At 38.9% G+C, this 25,025-nt stretch overlaps 1 protein-coding gene across 3 annotated transcripts in view; it reads left to right on the plus strand.

The window, feature by feature from the left end:
* Positions 1-7,947: 7,947 nt before the first annotated feature.
* LOC111874532 (myosin heavy chain, skeletal muscle, adult) overlaps positions 7,948-25,025 on the plus strand; it is a 53,478-nt gene continuing 36,400 nt past the window's right edge. Inside the window, exons 1-6 of one of the 3 annotated variants that reach the window (XM_033755484.1) lie at positions 7,948-8,035; positions 10,731-10,841; positions 12,503-12,607; positions 17,278-17,388; positions 19,054-19,158; positions 24,850-24,933. In XM_033755484.1, coding sequence (XP_033611375.1) covers positions 7,964-8,035; positions 10,731-10,841; positions 12,503-12,607; positions 17,278-17,388; positions 19,054-19,158; positions 24,850-24,933 — 588 coding nt within the window. In that variant the 5' untranslated portion in view covers positions 7,948-7,963. Of the gene's footprint in view, positions 8,036-9,380; positions 9,493-9,695; positions 9,754-10,730; positions 10,842-12,502; positions 12,608-17,277; positions 17,389-19,053; positions 19,159-24,849; positions 24,934-25,025 lie in introns of those variants that run through there. The other 2 variants (XM_033755486.1, XM_033755485.1) reach the window with 2 other exon arrangements.

Below are 25,025 nucleotides of genomic sequence, written 5' to 3' on the forward strand. Positions count from 1 at the left end.
TGAGATTAGCTTGATCTAAGGGACCCAACTGTATAGGATACATAAGAACCCTCCTTACCTTTTAATTTTTTTCCCATTTTTTCCTCTTTACCTCCATTTTACTTACCTGAGGACGGTAGCAGATCCAGCTTCCGAAACGTCGTGGTTCAACTGACTGGGACGATGGATACAGTCCAGAATTTTAGTTTTAAGATCTATTCTCCATCGTCGGGATCCTTTAGCTCTTATTTACTGTGATTTCCCCAAAGCATCATCATTAAAGGCTTGCCGAAGCATCGGAACAGTCTCGGCTGCAGTTTTTCCTAACAGAAAGCAAAATTTCACGCACACTAAACTGATCTACTTCTCTCGGAGACTTCGTCCGCCTATGTCTCATCTTACATTGAATGGAAGATATATTCTATTTGTAAATAGTGCAAAATATCTCGGAGTAATCTTTGATAGGAGGTATACGTAAAGATTGCACATAGAAATGATCGAGAGCAAGGCCTTCAGAACATTTATAAGATTGTATTCCTTATTCAAAAGTGAGCGATTAAGCGCTACCATTAAGCGGACTCTGCACAAAGCTCTCATTAGATTCGCAATGATTTATGCTAGTCCCGCCTGGGAGTTTGCGGCAGACACCCATCTAGTTAAATTGCAGCGCCTGCAAAAGAAGTCTCTCTGCACCACTGCTAATTTTCCAAGGCACACACAGGTCCGCGATTTGCACGTGGCTTTAAAAATTCCATACCTATATGATTATATAACAAAATTATGCAGGCAACAAACGGAAGTCATACAAAATCATGATAACAGAAATTTTCTCAATATTGGATAAGGAGAAGCCAGATATAGAAAGTATAAGAGGCTTAAACTTGGCGGCGGTCATTCATACGACCGTTCAAGTGAGTAGACTGACGTGGTAGCGAGTACTACTAGAAAATGGGCGATAGTCTGCTGCATTGATCCTAGATTGGCAGAGGCCTTGTATATATACATACAACAGGTTAAGACTGAATTGTAAATAAATGTACATAGTAACTATGGACTAATGCTATATACTATGACTGACAAATGAGAGACACCACTTCTCGTCAGAAAAAGCGCCCCACATGTACAGGACGGTGACTTTCATATATTCAATAATAAGGAATCTGGTTATGATTACCAGCCGGGTCTCGACACCAAGGCTCAAAGGGCTGACAGCGGGAAGTCGATCTGTGATAAGTGCGGATGCTACATGCTTTGTCAACTAGAGGAGAAACTGGAAAACGCTCTACAACAAACTGAAGAACTAAAATGGAAGAACAAGTGGCTGTAAGGTCAGTTACGAGGAGCGGTAGTTGGATGCGAAGTGCAGAGTGCTTAGTGTTGGGTGACTCAATTATATGGAACGTGGAATCTGTGAAGGTACAGGGCTTTCTGTTAATTAGAACTACACAACTACAAAGAGTAATGGAAAACAGAGAGCATGTTTATCGCACCGAAGTCTTTTTCTAATTCATTGTGATCTGAAGTGTAAAGTGCACCCTTTGCACGATGATATCTCTCCAGCAGCCTTTAAGTATTATGTGTGATATCCTATTACTAACGATCTCCACCCTCTTAACTGCTGATATGATTCTCTTGTGTACAAAGAAATCTGTAATTACTTTATGATTTTCATTCTCCTTTCCACAGAAAAATGTAGTCTCCTGCTGGTGCGATGCCATCTCCATCCCATCTGACTTCCTGTACTCCCGCTAAATCTAACTTATATTTTAAGATTTCTTCTGCCACTGCCCTGAGCGAACCTGCCCTATACATACTTCTAACATTCCACGTACCCAACCTAATGTCAATTTTCTTTAGGTTAGGTCGTTCATTCAGAAGATCCATCCAGGACTGAGGCTTTATGTACATTTCTTCTTAACAAGGTTATTTTTTACGATCAGGAGTTGCTAGCCCCATGTACAACCTCCAAGCTGGAGGACCGCCACTTGTTGGCTTTCCGCGACTGCTCATTTAATATACAGGGTTATTAAAAGAGAATGAACCGAATTGATTACGCAGTATTTTATTAAAGGAAAGTAATACAAAACTCCATCCAAGTCATAAGTATTCTACTCACAATCAACTTTTATTTCCTGTCTTACAAGTGTTCAATATGGCCACCACCTGCAGCGCGGGCAACATCAATGAGTTAAGAGAATTAATCCCAGGCGCGTATCACCATATCACGATGCACTGAGTTAATCGCTGTTGTTATTCCTTGTTTAACGTCTTCAGGTTAGTGGGTAGCGGTGGAACATAAACGTGATCTTTACATATCCCCACAAGAAGAAATCACACACTGTGAGGTCTGGGGATCTCGCAGGCCAAGCACAAAGAGCAAAGGTCTTGGGCCCCCTTCCGACCAATCCGTCGCTGGGCACTTTCTCATTTAAAAAAGGTCGGACCATCAGTTGCCAATGGGGCGGTGCTCCATCTTGTTGAAAAATGAAGTCATGAAAATCTGCTTGCAGTGAAATGAAGAGCCAGTTTTGGAGCATATCGAGATAGGTTTGTCCTGTAACGGAGTTTCCTTCAAAGAAAAAGGGACCATAAACCTTGTCCTGAGACACAGCACAGAAGACCTTCACCTTAGGGGAATCTCTTTCGTGGTCAACTGTTTCATGTGGGTGCTCTGTTCTCCAAATACGCACATTGTGACGATTGACTGTGCCGCTCAAGTGAAAAGTGTTTCATGACTAATAATTAAACGTGAAATGAAGGTTTCGTCTTCCATCATCTCCAGCATTGAATCACAATATTCCATCCGCTTCCTTTTGTCGTCATTGGTAAGTGTTGAACGAGCTGCAGTCTCTATGGTTTCAAATGTAGACGTACTGTTAGCACACGCCAGACATTGGATTGAGGGCTCGCAAGCTCACTGCTAGCTCGATTTGTTGACTTTTGCGGCTACTCTCGAACGCAGTACTGATTCTCGCCACTTGTTCCTCCGAGACTCGGGGTCGTCCTTTACACAGACACCCACTCTCTTGAAACTGTAGAAACCTCCGTCGAATGTTCTTAGGACAGGGCGGAATTTGACTATTCAGCTGTATGGAGCACTGGATGGTCATATGAATTCTAAATGAAGATTCCAATTAAGAAGATTTTTAAAATCACGAGGGGAGAACACCTGCGGGAAGTGCCCATAAGCACGTCTCTCCCCAAAAGGGTGAAACCCTTTATTTTGTATTCACACCTAATTTCGAGGTGTAGACTACCCCATACAGGAAACGACAACTTAGAATAAACAAGTATGGTAGCTCGTGGTGCATGGTTCACCGGCACGTCTCTCAAAAATTATACAGGGTTTTAATACATATTACAGAACTCGGGCAATGCTTGCTACCATTCACTCCAGAACCTTTTGTCTTCTCGTCTGCTATCAAAAAAATATATAAATTGCAATATACACGTACAAAACTATAATTTTACCTGTGGTTCTGTATGAATGTGAAACTTGGCCTCTGACATTAAGGGAGGAACATAGACTGAGGGTGCTTGAGAACAGGGTGTTGAGGAGAATATTGGGACCGAAGAGAGCTGAAAGTGACATGAGATTTGAGAAAACTGCATAATGAGGAGCTTCATAAATTGTACTCTTCTCCAAGTATAATAAAAATGATCAAGTCAAGGAGGATGAGGTGGCCAGGGCATGTAGCACGAATGGGGGAGACGAGGAATGCGTATAGGATATTGGTGGGAGAGCCAGAAGGAAAAAGACCACTGGGAAGACCAAGACGTAGGTGCGTCGGCAATAGTAAAGTAGATCTTAGAGGGATAGGTTCCTATGGTATGTGTTATGCCGCAAATTTCGAAAAGGGAAATTTGAGGCATGGCCCCAAATGTTACGACAATTGCAAAAGAGTTTTCATAACGAACAGGCTAAGGATGGCAAACACATAGACGGTGAACTAGGTCAACAAAGTACGTAGTCAGCAGAGATGCGTAATCGCACCAATGCAAGTTGCTTTACTAGGCTACTGGAGGGAATGAAGTTCCAATTACACAAGGATGAGACACCGCGGATTCGTCCACGACAAAGGCGGTTAGCCAATGGGAACCCACCGCTTGTAATTTAAGGACAAGAAGTAGGAGGTAGCTTACTTTTGGTGAAGTAGCTGTGTTAGCAGTTTCATAGTATAAAGAGAGAAAAAAGACGCCGAGGGATTGATCCAAAAACGTAATATTCGACGAGCAGCCGAAGGGTCTGTTCGGCATGGGTGCTACAAGATGGTGGATGGCGATACTTGTCTGCGTCTCTATTTCAAGTAAGTCAATTTGCTCATACTAGCCATGTCACTTAAATTTACTGTTGTGGTGAAATTGTGAAAGGCAATCTCCAGTGTGCCCCACGAGTTTGGATAGGCTAGGGTTGAGACTACGCTAAAGAGGGTAGAGAATGAAGGGAAGGACAGTCTCAAGCCATCCGCTCTAGGCGAGAGATGAAAATGAAAGTAAGAAAGAGTTATCGGACAGATATTATATAAACCGACAGAACGTCGGCATTTCTATATTGTAAATAAGAGTGTAAATAGACCGATGTATTTAGGATAGGATGTACCAGAGTTGTGATTTACCCCCACGCACTAACCCTTCCCCGACCGATCCAGAGCTATTCCAGTCCCGACGAAGGCAAAACTGACCCCAGGCAGCTGTATGCAACGAAGAAGGTTCGGAGCCAGGAGAATCCTAGTGAAGGGTAATCAATTAACACCCCAGTCTTGGGGGCGTGACAGGTAGTGGGTAGAGACGGGTTAGAACCTACACGCCCGCTTTACGCCATTACAAAGTGGTGTCAGTGACGGAGGAGCCAGCCAACAGAAGGATGGCGACTGAGTAATTTAGTAGTATCTCTTTAACCCCCATTCATGCATAAGAGTATGGATTGGATTGTCCTGGCTCCGGATAGGAACCAGTGAAGGGCTCTTGTGGACACGTTAATAAACCTTTGAGTTACATGAAATTCTGGGAAATTCTTGAGTAGCTGCAGAATTGGCGACTCCTCCAGAAGTTCTCAGCTCCATAAGTAAGTAAGTAACTAGGTTCATTGGTATCCCAAACTCTGTCAGAATATTGTACAATATTTTCCTCCTAACTGATTCATACGCTTTCTTGGTGTCTACAAATAGCCGATGTACACTCTCATTGTAGTCCCATTTTTTCTCCAATATCTGACAAATGCCAAAAATATGATCCATAGTTGATCTGTTTCGTCGAAACCACACTGATGATCCCCAATAATTTCATGTATGTATAGACTTAACCTTGAGAGAAGAATATTGACAAAAATTTTGTATGAAGTTGATCGCAGTGATATCCCCCGATAATTACTACAGTCACTTTTATCACCCTTCTTGTGAACAGGTACAGTAACAGACTCCTTCCACTGATCAGTCAATTTATCCTTATGCCAAATAGAATTAGCTTATGGATCTTAGAATGTAATATTTCGCCTCCTACTTGAATAAGTTCTGCCGGAATTTGATCACTACCTCGCGGCCATATTTTACTCTCTCACATTCGAGATTTCCATTTTCGTCGCCTCTTACGATTCAGAAGGGCTACGGTGGAGATATTCGACCCCGCCTCCACACGGTATTCCTATATCTTATGAACTCAAAGTCAAAATTAGGTCACTATCGACGGTCAATCGGCGCTGATAGAATTCACCATGTCCAAGGGTTCCACTATTGTTTCTCATGAATGCGTTGTCTCGGAAACGTGCATGAACAGTTGCCTAGAAAAACTGATAATTCCTTATCTGGCTCCACTATTCAAGCTTTCAGTCAGTGTTTACCAAGCGTTACTCACGAATCAATTGTACTAGCTGGTTGTCCCGGAAACGTGTTTTAACAACCCGTTGTTTGGCAATGAATTCCGTCACAATATATTGTAGGGAATGATTATACCGCGTATTTTTACTTTCTTTTACATGTGCATACTTAGATATTCTGTGACTGATTCCTTGGTTATGTTCCTGTTTTTTATTCCTTAATACCTTAATGATTTTGGTTTTTAGTGTTGTTTGCTAATTTTCCTGAATGTTTATATGGTATTAATGCTACTGTAGACTGGAATTAATTAGTACTTACTTCGCGTATGTAGGTGTACAATTACTTGTTTGGGTGTGAGTTGCTCATAGCAGATTACTCATTTAAACAGCACTGAATGGTGGGAAAAGGAAAAAGAATGATATCTACATTTGCCGAGCAGATTGATATAGCTGTATGTGTTTGGTTCGAATTTCGATCGGGACACCAGTATCCTGACCGAGGTTCTGAAGTGGTTTTCCTCATTACCTTCATTCCAGGATAGCAGGTCACGACCTCTTCCATCCAAACATTTCCAAATCGGACCATTCGACGCTATGTAGCCGTACGTGATGGTTCAAAAGGCCTGAATAGTGGAGCCAGAAAGGACTGCGTTTGCGAGGGAACGGCTGAGTAAACACGTTTCCACGGCAACCAAATCATGTGACCGTAGCAACGGAAACACACACACCCATAGAAAACTTGTTGAAAGCGTTATTTCTGTAGAGTCCATCCGGGGCTATTTTACATTGAATGGGCGCAATAATCCCTTTATCTCCTGTGTGGACGCGGGGTCGAATACCTCCACTCTAGCCATGCGAGTCGTAGGAGGCGACGAAAATGGAAGTCTCGAACCTGAGAGAGTAAAATACTGTCACGAGTCCCACGGGACTCGGACCCGAGAATGATTGAACTGGCGAGAGCCAGGAGCAATTGTAATTAATAGACCTATCCTCCTGTCAGAAAGAGCGCCCTACATCAAAAAACCTGCAACAGCCTGACAGTAATAAGAATCTGGTCGTAGGCCCCAGAGGGGGCTTTATTAAAAAACGGACTGGAAGACTGGCGGTCAATCGTAATACAAGACTCGCACTATCCCCTTTATCAGTCATGTAAAATATCTGGGTGTAATCTTCGATAAAAGGATTACATGGAGGCTGCACATAGAAATGATTGAAGTCAAGGCCTTCAAAAATTTAATTAGAATCTACTCCCTATTCAAAAGTGATCGTTTAAGTGCCAATGTGAAATCAACCATCCATAAAGCACTAATTCCGATAGATCATTAATTACTTACGCTTGACCCGGCTGCAATTTAGTGACAGACACCTAACTCTTAAAATTGCAGAGCCTACAAAACAAGTTTCTCCAACGTATTGCAAATCTTCCAAGGGGCACACCAGTCTGTGATTCGAACATGGCTTTCAATCTTCCGTATGTACACGATTATATAACAGAATTATGCGGGCAACAAACAGAAGCCATATAAAATCATGAGAATATACATATTCGCAGCATGGAACAAGGCGAAATGAGACATAGAAAATACAAGAGGGTTAATGTTGGAGGCGGTAAAGCTTACGGCCGTTCAAGTGACTAACCTTCTGTTGTATCATAAGGTAACATTCTAGATATGCGATATATGTTTAGGTGAAATCTATTCATGGGAGAAAACCCCATCCTCCCCTTAGAAGATGTTACATAAGGATTATTACTGCAAAGGTTCAGTTGCAAAAAAGAAGAATTTCTGGTCGTGATTTCAAGGGACTTGTCATCAAGACGAACTGATTGGTACTAAACTACCAGTCGTAAAGTAAACAGAATTCTAGTTCTTCCCAGAGCTTCTTGTTTTAATATCGGTCCTGGCTTCGCCCCCTTCCTCCGGGTACAACAGTCTCATGTCATAGTCTCAGTTTCACTGCAGTGACAACAGCCAACAATGGACATATATCGTTTTATTATATGAACAGTGAGGTTGTTGCGAAATCTTCGTCGTGTTTCCTTCGTTTCCATGGATACACCTGTTTATTGGTAGAACTTCTTTGCGTGGATAAAACTCAGTTGATAATCTTCCTTGTAGCTGAATGCAAGCGAGTTACAAGAAATAATCCGATTTTAGAAAAACGTAACTAGTAATGTGTTGGGACGAAGAAGAGGATAGGTGTGGGGCTTGTTTCCCCTGCTGTGGATGGCGCCGGAAAAGAACTGTAAGTGAAAATACAAATCATTCTGTAGAATTTGAAGTTCTGACAACTGTGGTTTGTAGAGTTCTGTCTTTTGGAATGCAACATCATCTAATGCTTTAAAGTCAACCGACGTTACAGAGGAGTATGTTACCTCTAACTTCAGACATAAAGAGTAAGCCAAGGAAGAAACCAGTACAAGGCAGGCAACAAACAGGCTGCGTTATTGCTTGGCTTCACCCCTGGCATTGGAGACGATACGATGTCCCGAAACGTCAGTTGAATTTCAACCAACTACTTTAAATCCAAGAATATTTATGTTTCACAATTCGTAGGGCTAATAATTTTATTTTAGATTAATTGCCGTCGACTGATAATACTTATTTAGAATAAGATTAAATAAATATACAAAAATAATTAGAAAAACGAGTCACATTACAAAAACGTGCTATGCTGCAAGAGAGACAGGAGCACGATTTATTCAACCCACAACAATTTACTCAGATGCACTTTTGCAACCTGTAAGCCGGGTCGCTTCTCCAGTGGCCAAAATGAGCAGCTGCCCAGGACCTTATGCTCTGAGGGGCACAGCCCTGTGTGTATGGGCAAAATGTGCTTGAATTTGCACAATATGTTCCGAATAGCTCTAGAATCTATTTCCAAGCTTTGAAGTCAATATTATGGCAAGGTCATGGAAACAGAAAGACTGGGACAGCCGTTCTTTCAGAAAGTTGCGAAGTACTCGGGACATATGCTTGTCTGTCCAACTGTCGACAGCCTTTCACATCGCGAATGAAAGAGAGAGGTATGTTTTTCTTGGCAGTCGGTCCACAGATGACGGTAAGGTTGTTAGACTTAGGCGCCGGCCGCACTTTAACCTGAGAAAGATTCCTTGTACTCATTTCTGTTAGAGGTTGAGTTGACCACAGTGCCATAGAATTTCTAGTGAAAGGAAAGAAGGCGATTAGTACTTCTCAGAATTTATTGTTTAAATTTCGCGCAACAATCACAGGCTATGGATAAGCATGAAATTACAGATACGTCCCGTGACTCATGCTGTCCCCATATGTTCCATTCATTTAGTTACCGCGAGAATATTTTGGAGATGAAATTTCTCAGATACAATTGTTTCCCATATGCCTCTTTGGCAGTAAACCACACCCGGAAACATAGCCACACACTGAAACAGGTGGCACGTTCCCGTCTACACTTGTACCCTACTCACTTCGATATTCATAGCAAATGGTACATCGTAATTGGGATGGAATAAACAAACGCGAAAATTTGGCGCAGCGCTTCGAAATCTTGCTGGGTCCACAGTCATCAAACCTTCCTCTTCGTCATTAATAACGTGAACAACGGAGTGACATTGGTTAGTTCACACTAGAGCGAAAATGGATGTTGCATTTCCCTAAGAGCTGCAGACACTACTTATATATGTGAGGAGCTCATAGTGGATGGAAAACGGAAATTGAGCCTTGGTAAGATTAGCAGCAATTCTTACTGGTTGTGCGGAGTTCAGAATGGAGCAGCGATGGAAATTGCTCCTTCCTAAGAATTGCCATAAATGTTGATTATGCTAAGCAGGATAACGCTAATTTTACAACGTGTGCTGAGGATTTTCCCAAACGCCAAGTTCCATAAATATTGTGGCCAAACAAGGCGACTTCTGGGTGGATAGTTTAGTATTTAATTGTGATTTTGGTTATACATCATCAGTTAACTTCATGAAGAAAATATCGGTATGTTCCAGCGTGTTCTGGATAAGACTCGGATAATATGACCCTTCCGTCAGTGTAGGACTGTATACTGTATAGTATAGCGTACTTGCCTAAAAGTGGCAACAATTTTATTTTATTTTTAATCTGTGGGTTGGAGTGAGACTGAGTACGCGTGGTTAAATCAGCCACTGGTGAACCTACTGTAGCAGATTAGATGACAGATAAATATGGAACATTTGGTACAGTGAGAATTGACAGGGGAAACCGAAGTATCCAAAGGTAATCTATCCCAGTGCCACTTGGACCACAATAAACCAAGCATGACAGGAATTTGGACTGAACCTGCACCATCATAGTGGGAATCTCTAAATAACTATAAAGAGAAAAAGAGATCGGCATTATGTAGCAGACTAAGTGACACTTATAAAACTGGAGGTTATTGGAGTGGCACGCTTCTAGAAATGTAACTGAATAATTGAAGATGCAAACACAACACAAATAATCATTTGGCATGCAGTTCTGTCAGAACTGTGCCATGGAAAGCTAGCTCTGTAAAGCAGAAACACTTCTTGGGAAGCTGCCAGTCACTCTGATACTAAAGAAATCCCCTGACACTTAAGGAATACTGGTCTGCAAGGGCTCACATGTGCTGGATATCTGAATACTTAAAATTCTCACTTATTACCACTGTTATTTCCTACTTGAGCATGCATGCATTAATGGGTAATCAGGAAGAATTATCAATTGGAACCCATTTTAATTTTAACAATGAGTTGGAAATGACAAGTTGGGTTACAACAAAAGCTGGGGTTCCAGAATAGTCTCTATATTTAAAATCTATGTTAGCTCTGGCATGTCCATTTTAATTGCCTGAGAGTCCAGTCCTTTGCTAGTTGTTCATTAATTCCTGAGTTCAAGAATATAAATTAAAGACTTGTTTGATTACATTTGTACATTGATGTGTACTTCAAATATATTGTGATCTAATCGTTTCTCAGAGAGGGGCCATAGGAGAGGGACTTGATGGTGAAGATTTTCAAAGAGACTTGGATAAGCATATTTCGAAAATCAAGCATATTGAAGACCAGATAAGAGAGTCACATAACAAGGTACAGTATAAAATATGCATACAAAATAACACCAAGGGACAGACATACAATATGCTCTCAATTATCCATGCACAGATTTCCCTGTTTGTGTGTTATTCATGTGCCATTTACAACATATGCAATTCTGTAGTGTCAGTTTTAACTTTCTCTGTATATCTGCCATTCGATGCATGATGAAACTTGGGAAGCAGTGTTCAGATTTTCAAGAAATCTGAAGTGAAAGAAATTTACCAAGAATTTTCAAGCCAAATCAGTTATCATTTTTGTCACACAAATTTTAACAATCACTTTACATGCGGGCATTCATGTGTTTCTCCGCATTTATCAAGCATAAATCATTATGTATTTATTGAAGAAAGAACACACTTCACACGAAAGGTTTACGCGTTTCAGATTGCTCAGAGTGCATGTTAAGTTGCTCAGTCTAAATGATCTGACACATGATGCGAGTGGAGGTGTGACATTTTCAAGAAATTTTATGTGAAAAATTAACCACACAGCATCAGGCCACTTAAATTTTCTTTCACATTGGAGAAATAATATTTACTTAAATTGAGGCATACAATGTTTTATATAAACTTATGTATACCAATTGTAAGTGTATTCAGTATGATGATGCTTCAGATCGTTATATAAATTGGACATTGCCTGTTCTCATTTGAGTTTGTACATTAACCATGGTTTCCTGATCATAACTAGTACAGGTCATGTATGCATTTCGATTAAGTACGCTTCTCTTCAGCTGTATTAGTTCAGATAATTGGGATTATGCTGTATTTTGATGCTTCCACAAGTCAGAAGTCTATGGACTTCTGACTTCAGAATATTTTCAGAACTATCACAATTTACTCATATTAATTTGTAATTATTATTTCAATCTCTAAGTACTTCTGATATCAAAAGGAGTATCATATTCGGTTCTATAGGATTTCTCATTTCTTCTAACATGTATCTATGAATGAATTATTTTGTGTTCAGTATATACACTTTATAACACACACACAGTTCCTAAATGATTTCGAGAAGTATGTTTCTATTGAAAGGATTTCATTTTATGGAATGAAATAAATAGAAAACAAGTTTGAAATATACATTCTTGATACTGATGAATTCATACAGACATTAATCTACAATATTAGTTGATTTCATTGACAGAATTTGAAGAAAGGCTTACAGTACTTTACACTAAATTACTATACATATCAAATTTAAAATGTTTTTTAATTTAACTGAAGATTAATAAGCAACAGCATAATGCTGGAAATTAATTTTTCTAATAAATGCAACTTTTTCACAGTGTATTAGGGTAATGTGCGTTTGTAGTATTGAAAGTTGGTGGAACTGGAAATCTTTGTGGCCCCAATAAACTTATACAACATTATTTTATGCATGAGTAGTTGTACATTAGTAGCTAGATTTGAAATAATATTTTAAAATAGTAATTACAATCAAAAATTTGAAATAATGTAATGTGTTAGAGGAAACGCTTATCTTCCTGTTACAGCCACTAAGTATGTCATTTATGTAAGCTCTGGCAAGCCCATTATAAGTGGCTGAAATCAAAACATTCCACCAGTCCTTAGGTAGTTGTTCATTTACATCTCATTCACTGTTGGTACCCTAAATGGTGGTGAATGTATTGTGTTGTAATCTTTTGTTAGATGGAGTGCTTGAAATGGAAAGTTGAAGAAGCTACACGTGCCATGGAACGGTCTGATGCATTGAAAGAACACCTTGAAGAAAAATCAAGGCTGTCCAGTATGAAGGTACACAGTAATATATGCATATAACATAAAACCAAGGAACAAAATATACAGAGCACTCCAGTTTATCTGTGAATGAACTTCCAAATTTGTGTTTCAAACACATATGGGACAACATTAAAGAACCCTTTTCTCGTGAATGACAAGGTGGCGCACTTTCGGCCCCTGTCAAAAGAAATAATAATAGTGATGACACGAAACAGCTTGGTTTACTATTTCCAATAGAATCTTAACAAACTATGAATATTTTAATGTATTGGAACAGCTGCTGTAGTTGTAAAGACTTAGATTTTGCAGCAATTGTATATTATTTATATTGTATGTATATATTTTAACTTTTAGAACATGTATTCTAATAGTGTTTTCTAACTGCATTGATGTAAAAAGTCCCTCTGAAGACGGTCTCTGAAGACCGAAACATGTATGAGCATGAATAATTGAAATAAGAAAATCATAACCAGTCACACTGAATGAAACTATTTATTTTTTTCATTAGATTTGTCTGTTTGCGTAAAGCGCCTCATACGAAAAATTCAACAGGCCTAGTGTGAACTGATATTGCTGTGGAAGCTACATTTTCCATGTTACTGACAGAAATGCTTCATACCGCATCTCTAGTTAAGTTCTTCCTTTAAACTGCTGACAAGTGACCGTTCTTCATGACAATCTCGTCTATTGCTCCAATTTCCATTCTCTTTTCCTTATTAAAATACTATCTGTTGACTTGATCTTCCTTCTCCCTATACAGACATGTGTCATTGAAATCCAAAATTACAGATTTTTTTTTTAGGCAATCATCTCGCAGGATCATTTGTGCTATAAATTCTGATATCACGAGAAACGCTTTTTCGAGTGATTCAAATCATGCTGAATTCTGACATCGCTTGCTTCATTATGGGTTTCATATTGTTCCTAAAAGATAGATGATTGAGCGGTTATTTCCCAATTTGAATACAACCGAGAAATCGCTCTTACATGTACTCCCTCTGTCAAGTATCTTAATTTCGGCCCCGGAATCGAAAAAAAAGGATCACATGTTCGTCTCGAGAGAAGACGTCTACTTACGGACAGTTGCGTAAACCCGATTTGTTGGTGTAATATCTTGTCAAGTAATTCTTATTTTCTCTATCAAGGGATGGAGTATTTTGAAAAATATCCCTGAATTGAAGTGTCTTAACTGAAGTGCTCTGGTACAGCATGGGGTCTCTAATGCTCTTCATTCACGTACAGACGCTGCTTGACCCTCAATACTTTTTGCGTTATGTATTCCACAACAAGCGAAGGTCGTTAGTTCGATTTTTCATTGTTGTCATTTCCTTGTGTAGAATAACATCGAAAAGGAAGAGCTCTAAATTTTAAAATTTGTCAGCCCTCTACAGTTGTTTGGTGACAATATCCTCAGTATTTGTCTGTTATATTGGTCGCTGGTACCATTCGTTGCCCGGGCGACACGCATCCCTGGTGTACACCCTGATTTTATATGTTCGTCAGGTTTGAATGACTGGGGAAACAAATCTGACGATGGAATGAAACTTCCCCTTTCAATTTTCTCGCTGCTGTGTTGATAAATGTTGCTTATATTTGACGTTCAAAATCGTTGAAGGTTAAATTATTACTGCAAATTTATTTTAAAAAACAAAGAGTTTTTTCTCTATAACACATTCTAGTTTTCTCTCAATTATTTTCCGGTCTTTAGGAAAAGTGAAGGAAGAATGTATCCCAGATTTGCTTTCCTTTGCATAGCTTCTCTTATAGAGAGCAACACTGTATGTTGTTCCTGTCATTGTTTATAAACATTCGTAGAAAAACAGCTCATTTACAATTCTGTGCTCTGCTCAAAATCTCTATCCCACGCTACACTTCCTCAAAACACCGAGCTTTCTGGTATATGTAGTAACGCGCATGACATCTCCTCCTACATTCGGCAAATACAAGGCACCTTACTACAGAAAGCTATGCGGGATTTGAAGTTATCACGGTGATGACGGAAGAGTACGGTCTTAGGTTGTAACGCCACGTGACTTGGAAGCGTTGATCTGTAACTTCTGCTTGTTTCTTGCTTGGCCTATTCTTCGACCCTACAGATGGAGGCGAAATGTGTCTTCAACAAGTTGGGCTCCCTCCAAAATAAAAGGGGCCGTTTCAGAGTTTTCTTTTCAACTCACATATTGAATTCTAGACTTCCTGAATATTTCTGCTAAGCATTCTGCTTGTATATGGGGGCATGCTGTAGCGTGGTTGGTTGAGGCACTATGCTACAAGACGGAAGGTCGCGGATTCGAGTTCCGATGAGGTGGATATTTTCAATGTACATAATCCTTCCAGCCACACTGTGGCCCTGCGGTCGACTCAGCCTCTGACAGAAATGAGTACCAGGAACATTTTTGGGGGGGGGGGTTAAAGGGCGGTCGTCGCGTAAGGCTGTCAACCTTACTGCCATCTGCGACCCAATTGTCTAGAGAAAATGTGGGAGTCTAGACGTCTCACAACTCTATGAGCCTTCATGGCCTGTTACAGGGACAGCTTTTTACCTTTATTCTGCATGTACAGTATTTTCCTGCTTCAATATTATGCTATAGACCTCTCATAAATAGCTAGAGCACTGGATTGGTTGTGAGTAACGTTGAAAAGTTACCCCAGTTTTAGCATATTTTCTTCTTTTTTGAAAACATAAAAATGGGCTTATGATATCACATTGCTGTCTGTGTGCCTGTGTATTCTCCCCCATCAACCTTCGAATGCCTGCACCAGTCTTTCTGAAACTTGTTGTGTATGTCATGGCACCTGAGGCCATCTCAACAATGTACTTCATACAAATCCCTCCATCAGTCTGTATGTCTGAATGTGTCTTGCCTATAGTTGCCAGGCAAAGGCTAAGTAGACATGTTCCCGTGACAATGAATGTGCATTCAATGATAGAAAAATTGTCGGAGGCATCTTTTTCTATGTGGTCTATGTCATATGAAAGAAAGTAGGCAACTAGTTCTTATCAGGACTTCTTGTTCTTTATTACTATTTTGTTTTGTTTGAAAAATAAACACAATATACCACAAACTTGATTTGTGAGTACATATCTCAAAAGATTAAGACACAAATGAATTGCAGCAATTTTACAAAATATGTTAGATAATAACCATAACTTAATTTAGGATTTTTGTAGCTGTATAGAATTAATGTATGACATTCTATTCCATGGGTGTTATCTTGTGGAGCTCAAACAGTTGCTTTAGTTGATATAGCACAAATAAATGGGATGGATGGAAAAGAATTATGGCTCATTCCTGACAGGGGCAAGAGATATTTATCTTCTCCAAAGTTTGCAGACTGGCTATCTAGCCCACTCAGTCACCTATCAAATTCACCCAGTGCCATTTGCCAAACTATGGTGTGAAGCTTGCCACTCACAACCCTCTAGTGTTGAGGTTAAGAATACATGGAGCCATGCAACCGCTTTCCCATATATTTTATCATGTGGTTCTTAAAGAATTATGCATAGGGAAAATTTTATCCCTACAGTTCGGTTACTCTCTAAATAGAAGCTATCATAGAGTTCAGAAGTAAAGGTTGAGTCATTAGATTACAAAAATTGTTATCTTAAGAATATTTATCTTGAAAAGGTAAAGGGGAAAAGCTCTAGCTTTAGGAGGCCAATAGGTTCCTCAGATTTTGAAGATCCCATATTTTTGGATAATCGATTCCAAGGTTTCCTTCAATATTGTCTGCTCAGAGATTCTCCACATGAGCTTCATTGCCTGTGTTGCTGTACTTGCCTAAAAGTTGTAATAATTTTAATTTTTTTTTTCTTAATCTGTGGGTTGGAGTGAGACTGAGTACGCTTGGTTAAATCAGCCACTGGTGAACATACTGTAGCAGATTAGATGACAGATAAATATGGAACATTTGGTACAGTGAGAATTGACAGGGGAAACCGAAGTATCCAAAGGTAATCTATCCCAGTGCCACTTGGACCACAATAAACCAAGCATGACAGGAATTTGAACTAAACCTGGGCCATCGCAGTGGGAATCTCTAACTAACTATAAAGAGAAAAAGAGATCGGAATTATGTAGCAGATTAAGTGACATTTAAAAAACTGGAGGTTATTGGAGTGGCACACTTCTAGAAATGTTACTGAATAATTGAAGATGCAAACACAACACAAATAATCATTTGGCATGCAGTTCTGTCAGAACTGTGCCATGGAAAGCTAGCTCTGTAAAGCAGAAACACTTCTTGGGAAGCTGCCAGTCACTCTGATACTAAAGAAATCCCCTGACACTTAAGGAATACTGGTCTGCAAGGGCTCACATGTGCTGGATATCTGAATACTTAAAATTCTCACTTATTACCCCTGTTATTTCCTACATGAGCATGCATGCATTATTAGGTAATCAGGAAGAATTATCAATTGAAGAACATTTTAATTTTAACAATGAATTTGAAATGACAAGTTGGGTTAGAAGAAAAGCTGAGGTCCCAGAATAGTCTCTACATGCAAAATTTATGTTAGCTCTGGCATGTCCATTATAATTGCCTGAAAGTGAAACTTTCCACCAGTCCTTCGCTAGTTGTTCATTAATTCCTGAGTTCAATAATATAAATTAGAGACTGGTTTGAGTACATTTGTACATTGATGTGTACTTCAAGTATATTGTGATCTAATTGTTTCTCAGAGAGGGGCCATAGGAGAGAAATTTGATGGTGAAGAATCTCAAAGAGACTTGGAAAAGTGTTTTTGGAAAATCAAGCATCTTGAAGACCAGATAAGAGAGTCGAATAACAAGGTACAGTGTAAAATATGCATACAAAATAACACCAAGGGACAATCACGTACAATATGCTTTCAATTATCCATGCACAGATTTCCTTGTTTGTGTGTTATTCGTGTGCCATTCGGAGCATACGCAATTCTGTAGTGTCAGTTTTAACTTTCTCTGTATATCTGCCATTCGATGCATGATGAAACTTGGGAAGCAGTGTTCAGATTTTCAAGAAATCTGAAGTGAAAGAAATTTACCAAGAATTTTCAAGCCAAATCAGTTATCATTTTTGTCACACAAATTTTAACAATCACTTTACATGCGGGCATTCATGTGTTTCTCCGCATTTATCAAGCATAAATCATTATGTATTTATTGAAGAAAGAACACACTTCACACGAAAGGTTTACGCGTTTCAGATTGCTCAAAGTGCGTGTTAAGTTGCTCAGTGTAAATGATCTGACACATGGTGCGAGTGGAGGTGTGACATTTTCAAGAAATTTTATGTGAAAAAATTAACCACACAGCATCAGGCCACTTAAATTTTCTTTCACATTGGAGAAATAATATTTACTTAAATTGAGGCATACAATGTTTTATATAAACTTATGTATACCAATTGTAAGTGTATTCAGTATGATGATGCTTCAGATCGTTATATAAATTGGACATTGCCTGTTCTCATTTGAGTTTGTACATTAACCATGGTTTCCTGATCATAACTAGTACAGGTCATGTATGCATTTCGATTAAGTACGCTTCTCTTCAGCTGTATTAGTTCAGATAATTGGGATTATGCTGTATTTTGATGCTTCCACAAGTCAGAAGTCTATGGACTTCTGACTTCAGAATATTTTCAGAACTATCACAATTTACTCATATTAATTTGTAATTATTATTTCAATCTCTAAGTACTTCTGATATCAAAAGGAGTATCATATTCGGTTCTATAGGATTTCTCATTTCTTCTAACATGTATCTATGAATGAATTATTTTGTGTTCAGTATATACACTTTATAACACACACACAGTTCCTAAATGATTTCGAGAAGTATGTTTCTATTGAAAGGATTTCATTTTATGGAATGAAATAAATAGAAAACAAGTTTGAAATATACATTCTTGATACTGATGAATTCATACAGACATTAATCTACAATATTAGTTGATTTCATTGACAGAATTTGAAGAAAGGCTTACAATACTTTACACTAAATTACTATACATATCAAATTTAAAATGTTTTTTAATTTAACTGAAGATTTATAAGCAACAGCATAATGCTGGAAATTAATTTTTCTAATAAATGCAACTTTTTCACAGTGTATTAGGGTAATGTGCGTTTGTAGTATTGAAAGTTGGTGGAACTGGAAATCTTTGTGTCCCCAATAAACTTTTACAACATTATTTTATGCATGAGTAGTTGTACATTAGTAGCTGGATTTGAAATAATATTTTAAAAAAAGTAATTACAATCACAAAGTTGAAATAATGTAATGTGTTAGAGGAAACGCTTATCTTCCTGTTACAGCCACTAAGTATGTCATTTATGTAAGCTCTGGCAAGCCCATTATAAGTGGCTGAAATCAAAACATTCCACCAGTCCTTAGGTAGTTGTTCATTTACATCTCATTCACTGTTGGTACCCTAAATGGTGGTGAATGTATTGTGTTGTAATCTTTTGTCAGATGGAGTGCATGAAATGGAAAGCTGAAGAAGTTGCACGTGCCATGGATCGGTCTGATGTGTTGAAAGAACACCTTGAAGAAAAATCAAGGCTGTCCAGTATGAAGGTACTCAGTAATATATGCATATAACATAAAACCAAGGAACAAAATGTACAGAGCACTCCAGTTTATCTGTGAATGAACTTCCAACTTTGCGTTTCATTTTTGTGCCCTTCAGAGGATTATCATTGCTGTGCAGTGCATATTAAATTCTTCAGTCCACCTGTCCATCTGTGAGCATGGTGCAACTCTACAAGTGATGTGGTTTGTGAAGAAATTCAATACAAAAAATTTATTCAAGGTTCATCAAGCTACTTTAAATCTCTTTAAGGTGGAAAAATTTAAGTACGATTTGCATGAAGGCGTACATCTATTTCTGCATTTATCTCAAGCATAACTCTGTAGTTATTTATTGGAACAAGAAAACGCTTCAGAGATAAGTTGTAGTGGAAAGTGAATCACATATTTTACATCCCATATAAAATTTCCAAAATCTTGCAACTTTTCACAGACTTAACCACATCAGACATGTGTAACTGTCCTCATGATTGTACAGTAACCACGGTGTCCTGATCAAACACAGAACCTAGGCTAACTATGCTTTCCAGTTAATTATGCATTTCTTCTCTTTTATTAATTTAGACAATGGACTTAGGCTCAATTCCAATGGCTATGAATTCATAATTCATCATGTTTACATAACAATTATACATTGAACATCACTCATTATGCAGCTGGGTCCTTCTTGAGAAGCCGCCAATTGTGCAGCTAATCAAGAACTTCCCAGCATTTTATGGAAGCTAAAGGTTCATTACCATGTTCACGAGAGCACTCCACTGGTCCATATCCTCAGCCGGATCAATTCAATTCATACCATCCCATCCTATTTCTCTAAGATCCATTTAAAAATTGCCCACCCAGCTGTGTCTTTGTTTTCCTTCTCACTTTCCCACCAATATTCTATATCCTGCCTATCTCATCCTCCTTGTCTTGGTAATTCTAATTATACTTTGAGGAGAGTACAGGTTACAAAGTTCCTCATTGTGTTGTTTTCTCCAGTTTCCCTTCACTTCATCTCTCTTCGGTCCAAATATCCTCCTCAACACCCTGTTATCAAACATCCTCAGTCTATGTTCGTCCCTTAATGCCAAGAGACCAAGTTTCACATCCATACAGAACTACAGGCAAAATTCTAATTTTGTACATTCTAATTTTCATGATTTTAGACAGCAGACGAGAAAACAAAAGGTTTTGGACTGAATGGTAGCAAGCATTATCCAAGTTCAGTCTCTTCTTGTGTTCCTCCAGAAAGAGGTTTTGATTTGTTACAGTCCTTCTCAAATATCTGAACTGTGCCACATTTCCAAAACATCTGTTATTTATCTTTATGTCCTGATTTTGCCCTGCATTTTGGTGATGAGACAGCAACATACACTTATTTTCTCTGTGTTCACTTCTAGACCAACCTCCTTACATGCATCAACTAAATTTTGTGTGCTTCTCTTTATGGTATCTATATTATCACTCAGTAGATTCACATCATCAGAATAGACCAACAGCTGATGTATCCCATTTAATTTCAGTCCCATCTGATTTTCCTGGAACTTCCTATTCGCATATTCTAAGGCAAAGTTGAAAATCAGCGGCGATAAACATCTCCTTGCTTTAGACAATTCTGGATAGGAAACTTATCATACAGCTGTTTACATATACGGACTTCACCATATGTTTTGCTTAAACGCATTTTAATCAGCCTGACTAGTTTCATGGGTTTCCAAAACGCTAACAGAATGTTGTACAATTCTCCCCTCTAACTGAATCATAGGCTATCCTGAAGACTATGAATAGCTGATGTCCTGTCTCCTTGTACTCTGATGTTTTCTCCAGTATCTGACGAATGCAAAAGATCTGATCAGTAGTTGATCTCTTACATCGAAACTAACACTGATTTATGGACTTAACTTTGAGAGAAGAATACTGGATAAAATTTTGTTCGAAGTTGATAGCAGTGATATCCCACGATAATCACGGCACTTAGTTTTATTACTCTTCTTGTGAACTGGTACAATAATAGACACCTTCCAATGATCAGGCAATTTTTCCTTATTCCAAATGGAATTAATCAGCTATGGATCTTAGAATATTTTGCCTCCTGCTTGAATAAGTTCTGCCAGAATTTGACCACTACCTGGCAATTTATACCTTTTCAGTTTGCAATAGCAATTTCACCCTCAAACGGGCTGTGATCAAGTATTAATGTCTAAGCTGTATGTATTTCTGTCTGTCTAACATCACTGACACTATGTACATTCAGTAACTGAGAGAAGTAGTTCTTACAGCCTATTAAAATATTGTGGGAATCTGCAAGCAGATCTCATCCTTCACTAAGTTAGTTCTAGGTTGGTAACCTCTCTTAAATTCATTTATTCCTCTATACAGGTCTCAAATGTTCCTGATCTTACAATTCATTGGAAGCTCATAAATTTTGTCTTTCAGTTATTCACTCTTTTTATTCCTAAACTGCCTGCCAGTTTCACGTCTTATATTGTTCAGATTATTGCCACTTATATCACTTGGATCCGGCAACCACTGCAATTTGGTTTGTTTCTTTCGGTCTAATAAATCTGAGCATCCTTCATTGAACCATGGCTTATGCTTCTTCAATTCATAAAAACCTAGACTCTCTTTGGCAGAAATGTTGATATGCTCTCTATAAAGAGGAATGCCGTCTTCTTGGATGTGGCGCTGTGTAGCCCTTGCGTGAATGAACGTTTCAGAGGAAGGTATCGCCTCCATCTTCATGGTAGATAAATCCGCAAGCAGGGAACCAGAGTGAGCGGGTGGCTCTACACTGAGCCACCAGTCTGAAACACACAGCTATATAAGAAATGGAAGGGAGGGAGAATGAGCCACATGGCAAATCATTAGAGAGGAGAGAAGTAGGGTCTGTTGAGCTGGGCGAGCAGGTAGCAGGCCAAAGCCAATACAGGATTGTGTCAGGGGGAAACCGAGGGTTTCCGAGTGAGCACTGATGCGGTAGCCTTGGGTCTAAACTGCTGGGCATGCATTGACCTGCATAGTCTAACAGATATGGAAGGAGCAGGTTTGAGGCTTCCACGACTTGCTGAGACAGAAGCCCACCTTTCTATTCATACTTTTGGGATGGAGCTAAATTTCAATGGCCTCCCTAACAATGCAGTTCATGTAACACATCTTAGTGGCAAGAATGAAGGTACTGTGAAATTGAATGCAGTGTCTGAAGCTGAAGCTGTGTTCAGCTGCAGCTCACTTGTGCCTATAATGCCCTACACTCTGTTAATATAACCATTACATTTTAAAACTATTTCTCAGTTTACATCATAATTAATAAGCAATACTGAAAGCATAATATTGTACATTAAAGTTGCTAATACAATATACAAATTGTCTCACAGTATATTTAGACACATTGTTCCTCAGTCAGTTGTTCAACTCTCATATTTAAACTCCGTGGAATGGCCAATTTCTGTGTCCTCAGTAAGTGTATGTACTGTTATTTTGTGCATGAGTATGTGTAGATTAATAGATAATCTCGAAATATTATCAGTTTCAAACAGTCAGAGAGTCTGATGTGAAGATAATACACACTGAAGACTAGTAATTGGAGACCAATAAAGAGTTACACAGCAAGACGTGTGTGTAACATAACACCAGAGGGCAAATATATATACGTATATTATACTCTCAGTTATACTCGTATATGCACAGTTTTCACATTTTGGGTTTATTCAAGTGACATATGGAGCATTAGAATTCTGTAGATTGGCTATTAAGTTGCTCAGTCCATCTGTCCAACTGTCTATCTGGTTCATGTGCAACTCCAGAAGCAATGTTCGCACATTCAAGAAATCTAGCATAAAATAATTCTACAAAGGACTATGAAACCACTTAAACTGCCATGTTTATTTCTGAACTTTAGTAATTACTTCACATGCAGACATATATGTTTCTATATGTATAAAAAAGTAAAGCTATCCCTGTAAGAACCATAGGGTTGTGAGATGTTGAGGGTCCCACATTATCTAGACAATCAGCTAAAAGGTTGTCAGCCTTACGGGCCGGCTGCGCTTTACTCCCCAGGAAAATTATTTAATTAATTCCTGGTACTCATTTCTGTTAGAGGCTGAGTCGACCCCAGGGCCATAGTGCGGCCAGGAGGATTAGGTCAATTGAAAAACATCCAGTGACCTCATCGGGACTTGAACCTGCAACCTTCCAGCTTGTAGCATAGTGCCTCAATCAACTACGCTACCGCGTGCCCCCGTTTCTATGTGTATAAAAAGGTTAATTCATTATGTATTTGTCAGAGCAAGAAAACATTGCAAACAAGAGGTGTAGAGCGAAGATAATCACATAATTTATGTTAAGTATACTTCTTCCGTTGGTTTTCGACCTAACAGTATACAGCGAAACCTCGATCTATCGTTCCCGAATATATCGTTTTCCCGGAACCATCGTTTAATTTCTGTGGTCCCTGAACAAATCCTATCTAAACTGTGGAAATAAAACCCGCATCGATCGTTCTTCGATTTATCGTTTTCCCGCATCTATCGGTCAGAATTCTTGGTCCCCATGAATGTTAATCCCGCATTGATCGTTTTAAGAAAGTGCAACACCACACAAATGTTAGTAAGCATTGGTAGTAGTTAAAGCGGCTGATGTTTTTGAAACGTGGTGTAGCAAGTAGCAGTACCGTAAAAATGTGTGGTATACGACGTTGAGCGCGTCTTACCTGCAAAACAATGAGCGTGAGCGATAAGGGGATGCCAAGAACCCTCCAGCTAGGAAAACTTTACTGTATGTTAGTGTGAATCGTGTGAATCAACTCAGTTCGCGATTTCGCCTGGTTGAGTATACAGTCCATCACGTGTTCGATCCTCGACGTGCTTCGTATTATTGTTAGCGTCGTCAACAATTTTCTCCCACATGGCGCTTCCTGTGAAAAAAGTTCGGACTCTAGAAGAACGACTGCGCAGGGGCAAGGTGATGGAGGTGGTGATCGTGGTGATGACGATGAAACCGAGTCCGAACCAGTGCCCAGTTTTACGGAAGCACTTCGTGCATTTGAGTCAGTGAGAGCGTTCACATATGCTCACGACATCACCGAAAGAGACCAAGCGAACATTGTTAATATTAAAAGATTATTATTCAGCTTGAAAAGGAAAGGTGCTACTAAACAAATGAAAATTAATGACTTTTTTTAAAAAGTAGTAACGCGAATTGGACTTGACAGTGGAAATATCACTGGTTTGCGTTTTTTGATTTAGTTAATACACATAGGCAAATGTGACCGTTTTCATTCATTTTATATAGGCCCCGCATCTATCGTTTTCCCGCAACCATCGTTTTTTTTTTTTCAGAAGCCCCGACGAAAACGATGAATCGAGGTTTCGCTGTAATTAAATAAACTGGACAACATGCGGTCTCGAAACACTATCAGTTTCAAAAGTCAAAATTGTAAATTTGAAGTTGAAATTCTATACTGGGTAAGAAGAAATGCATATGTTCCTATCCTTATCTCTGTCAGTTTCAGTTGTTAGCTCTGGAATGTTATTTATGATAGAAAATTAAATCTTCCACCAGTTCCTAAGCAGTTGTTCATTTATACCTGAGTTAAATGTCAGAAAGATGTCTTTCACTCTTAGTATCTTGCAATACAGTGACTTTATTTGCACCCTGATGAGTATTTTTGTTTACTGTGATGCAATGTTTTGACAGATGGAGCAAATGAAAGCAGAACTTCAACATGCCAAATGTGCTGTGGAACTACTTTATTCAAAGGTCCAGCATCTTGATGATCAAGTAAGAGTCCAATGAGAAGGTATAATGTAAGATGTCCATATAATGTAACACCAAGGAAGAAATACTTACTGAACAGTCCGATTCAACTGTGA

This window comes from Cryptotermes secundus, unplaced genomic scaffold (genome assembly GCF_002891405.2).
Source record: "Cryptotermes secundus unplaced genomic scaffold, Csec_1.0 scaffold790, whole genome shotgun sequence".
Taxonomy (NCBI): domain Eukaryota; kingdom Metazoa; phylum Arthropoda; class Insecta; order Blattodea; family Kalotermitidae; genus Cryptotermes; species Cryptotermes secundus.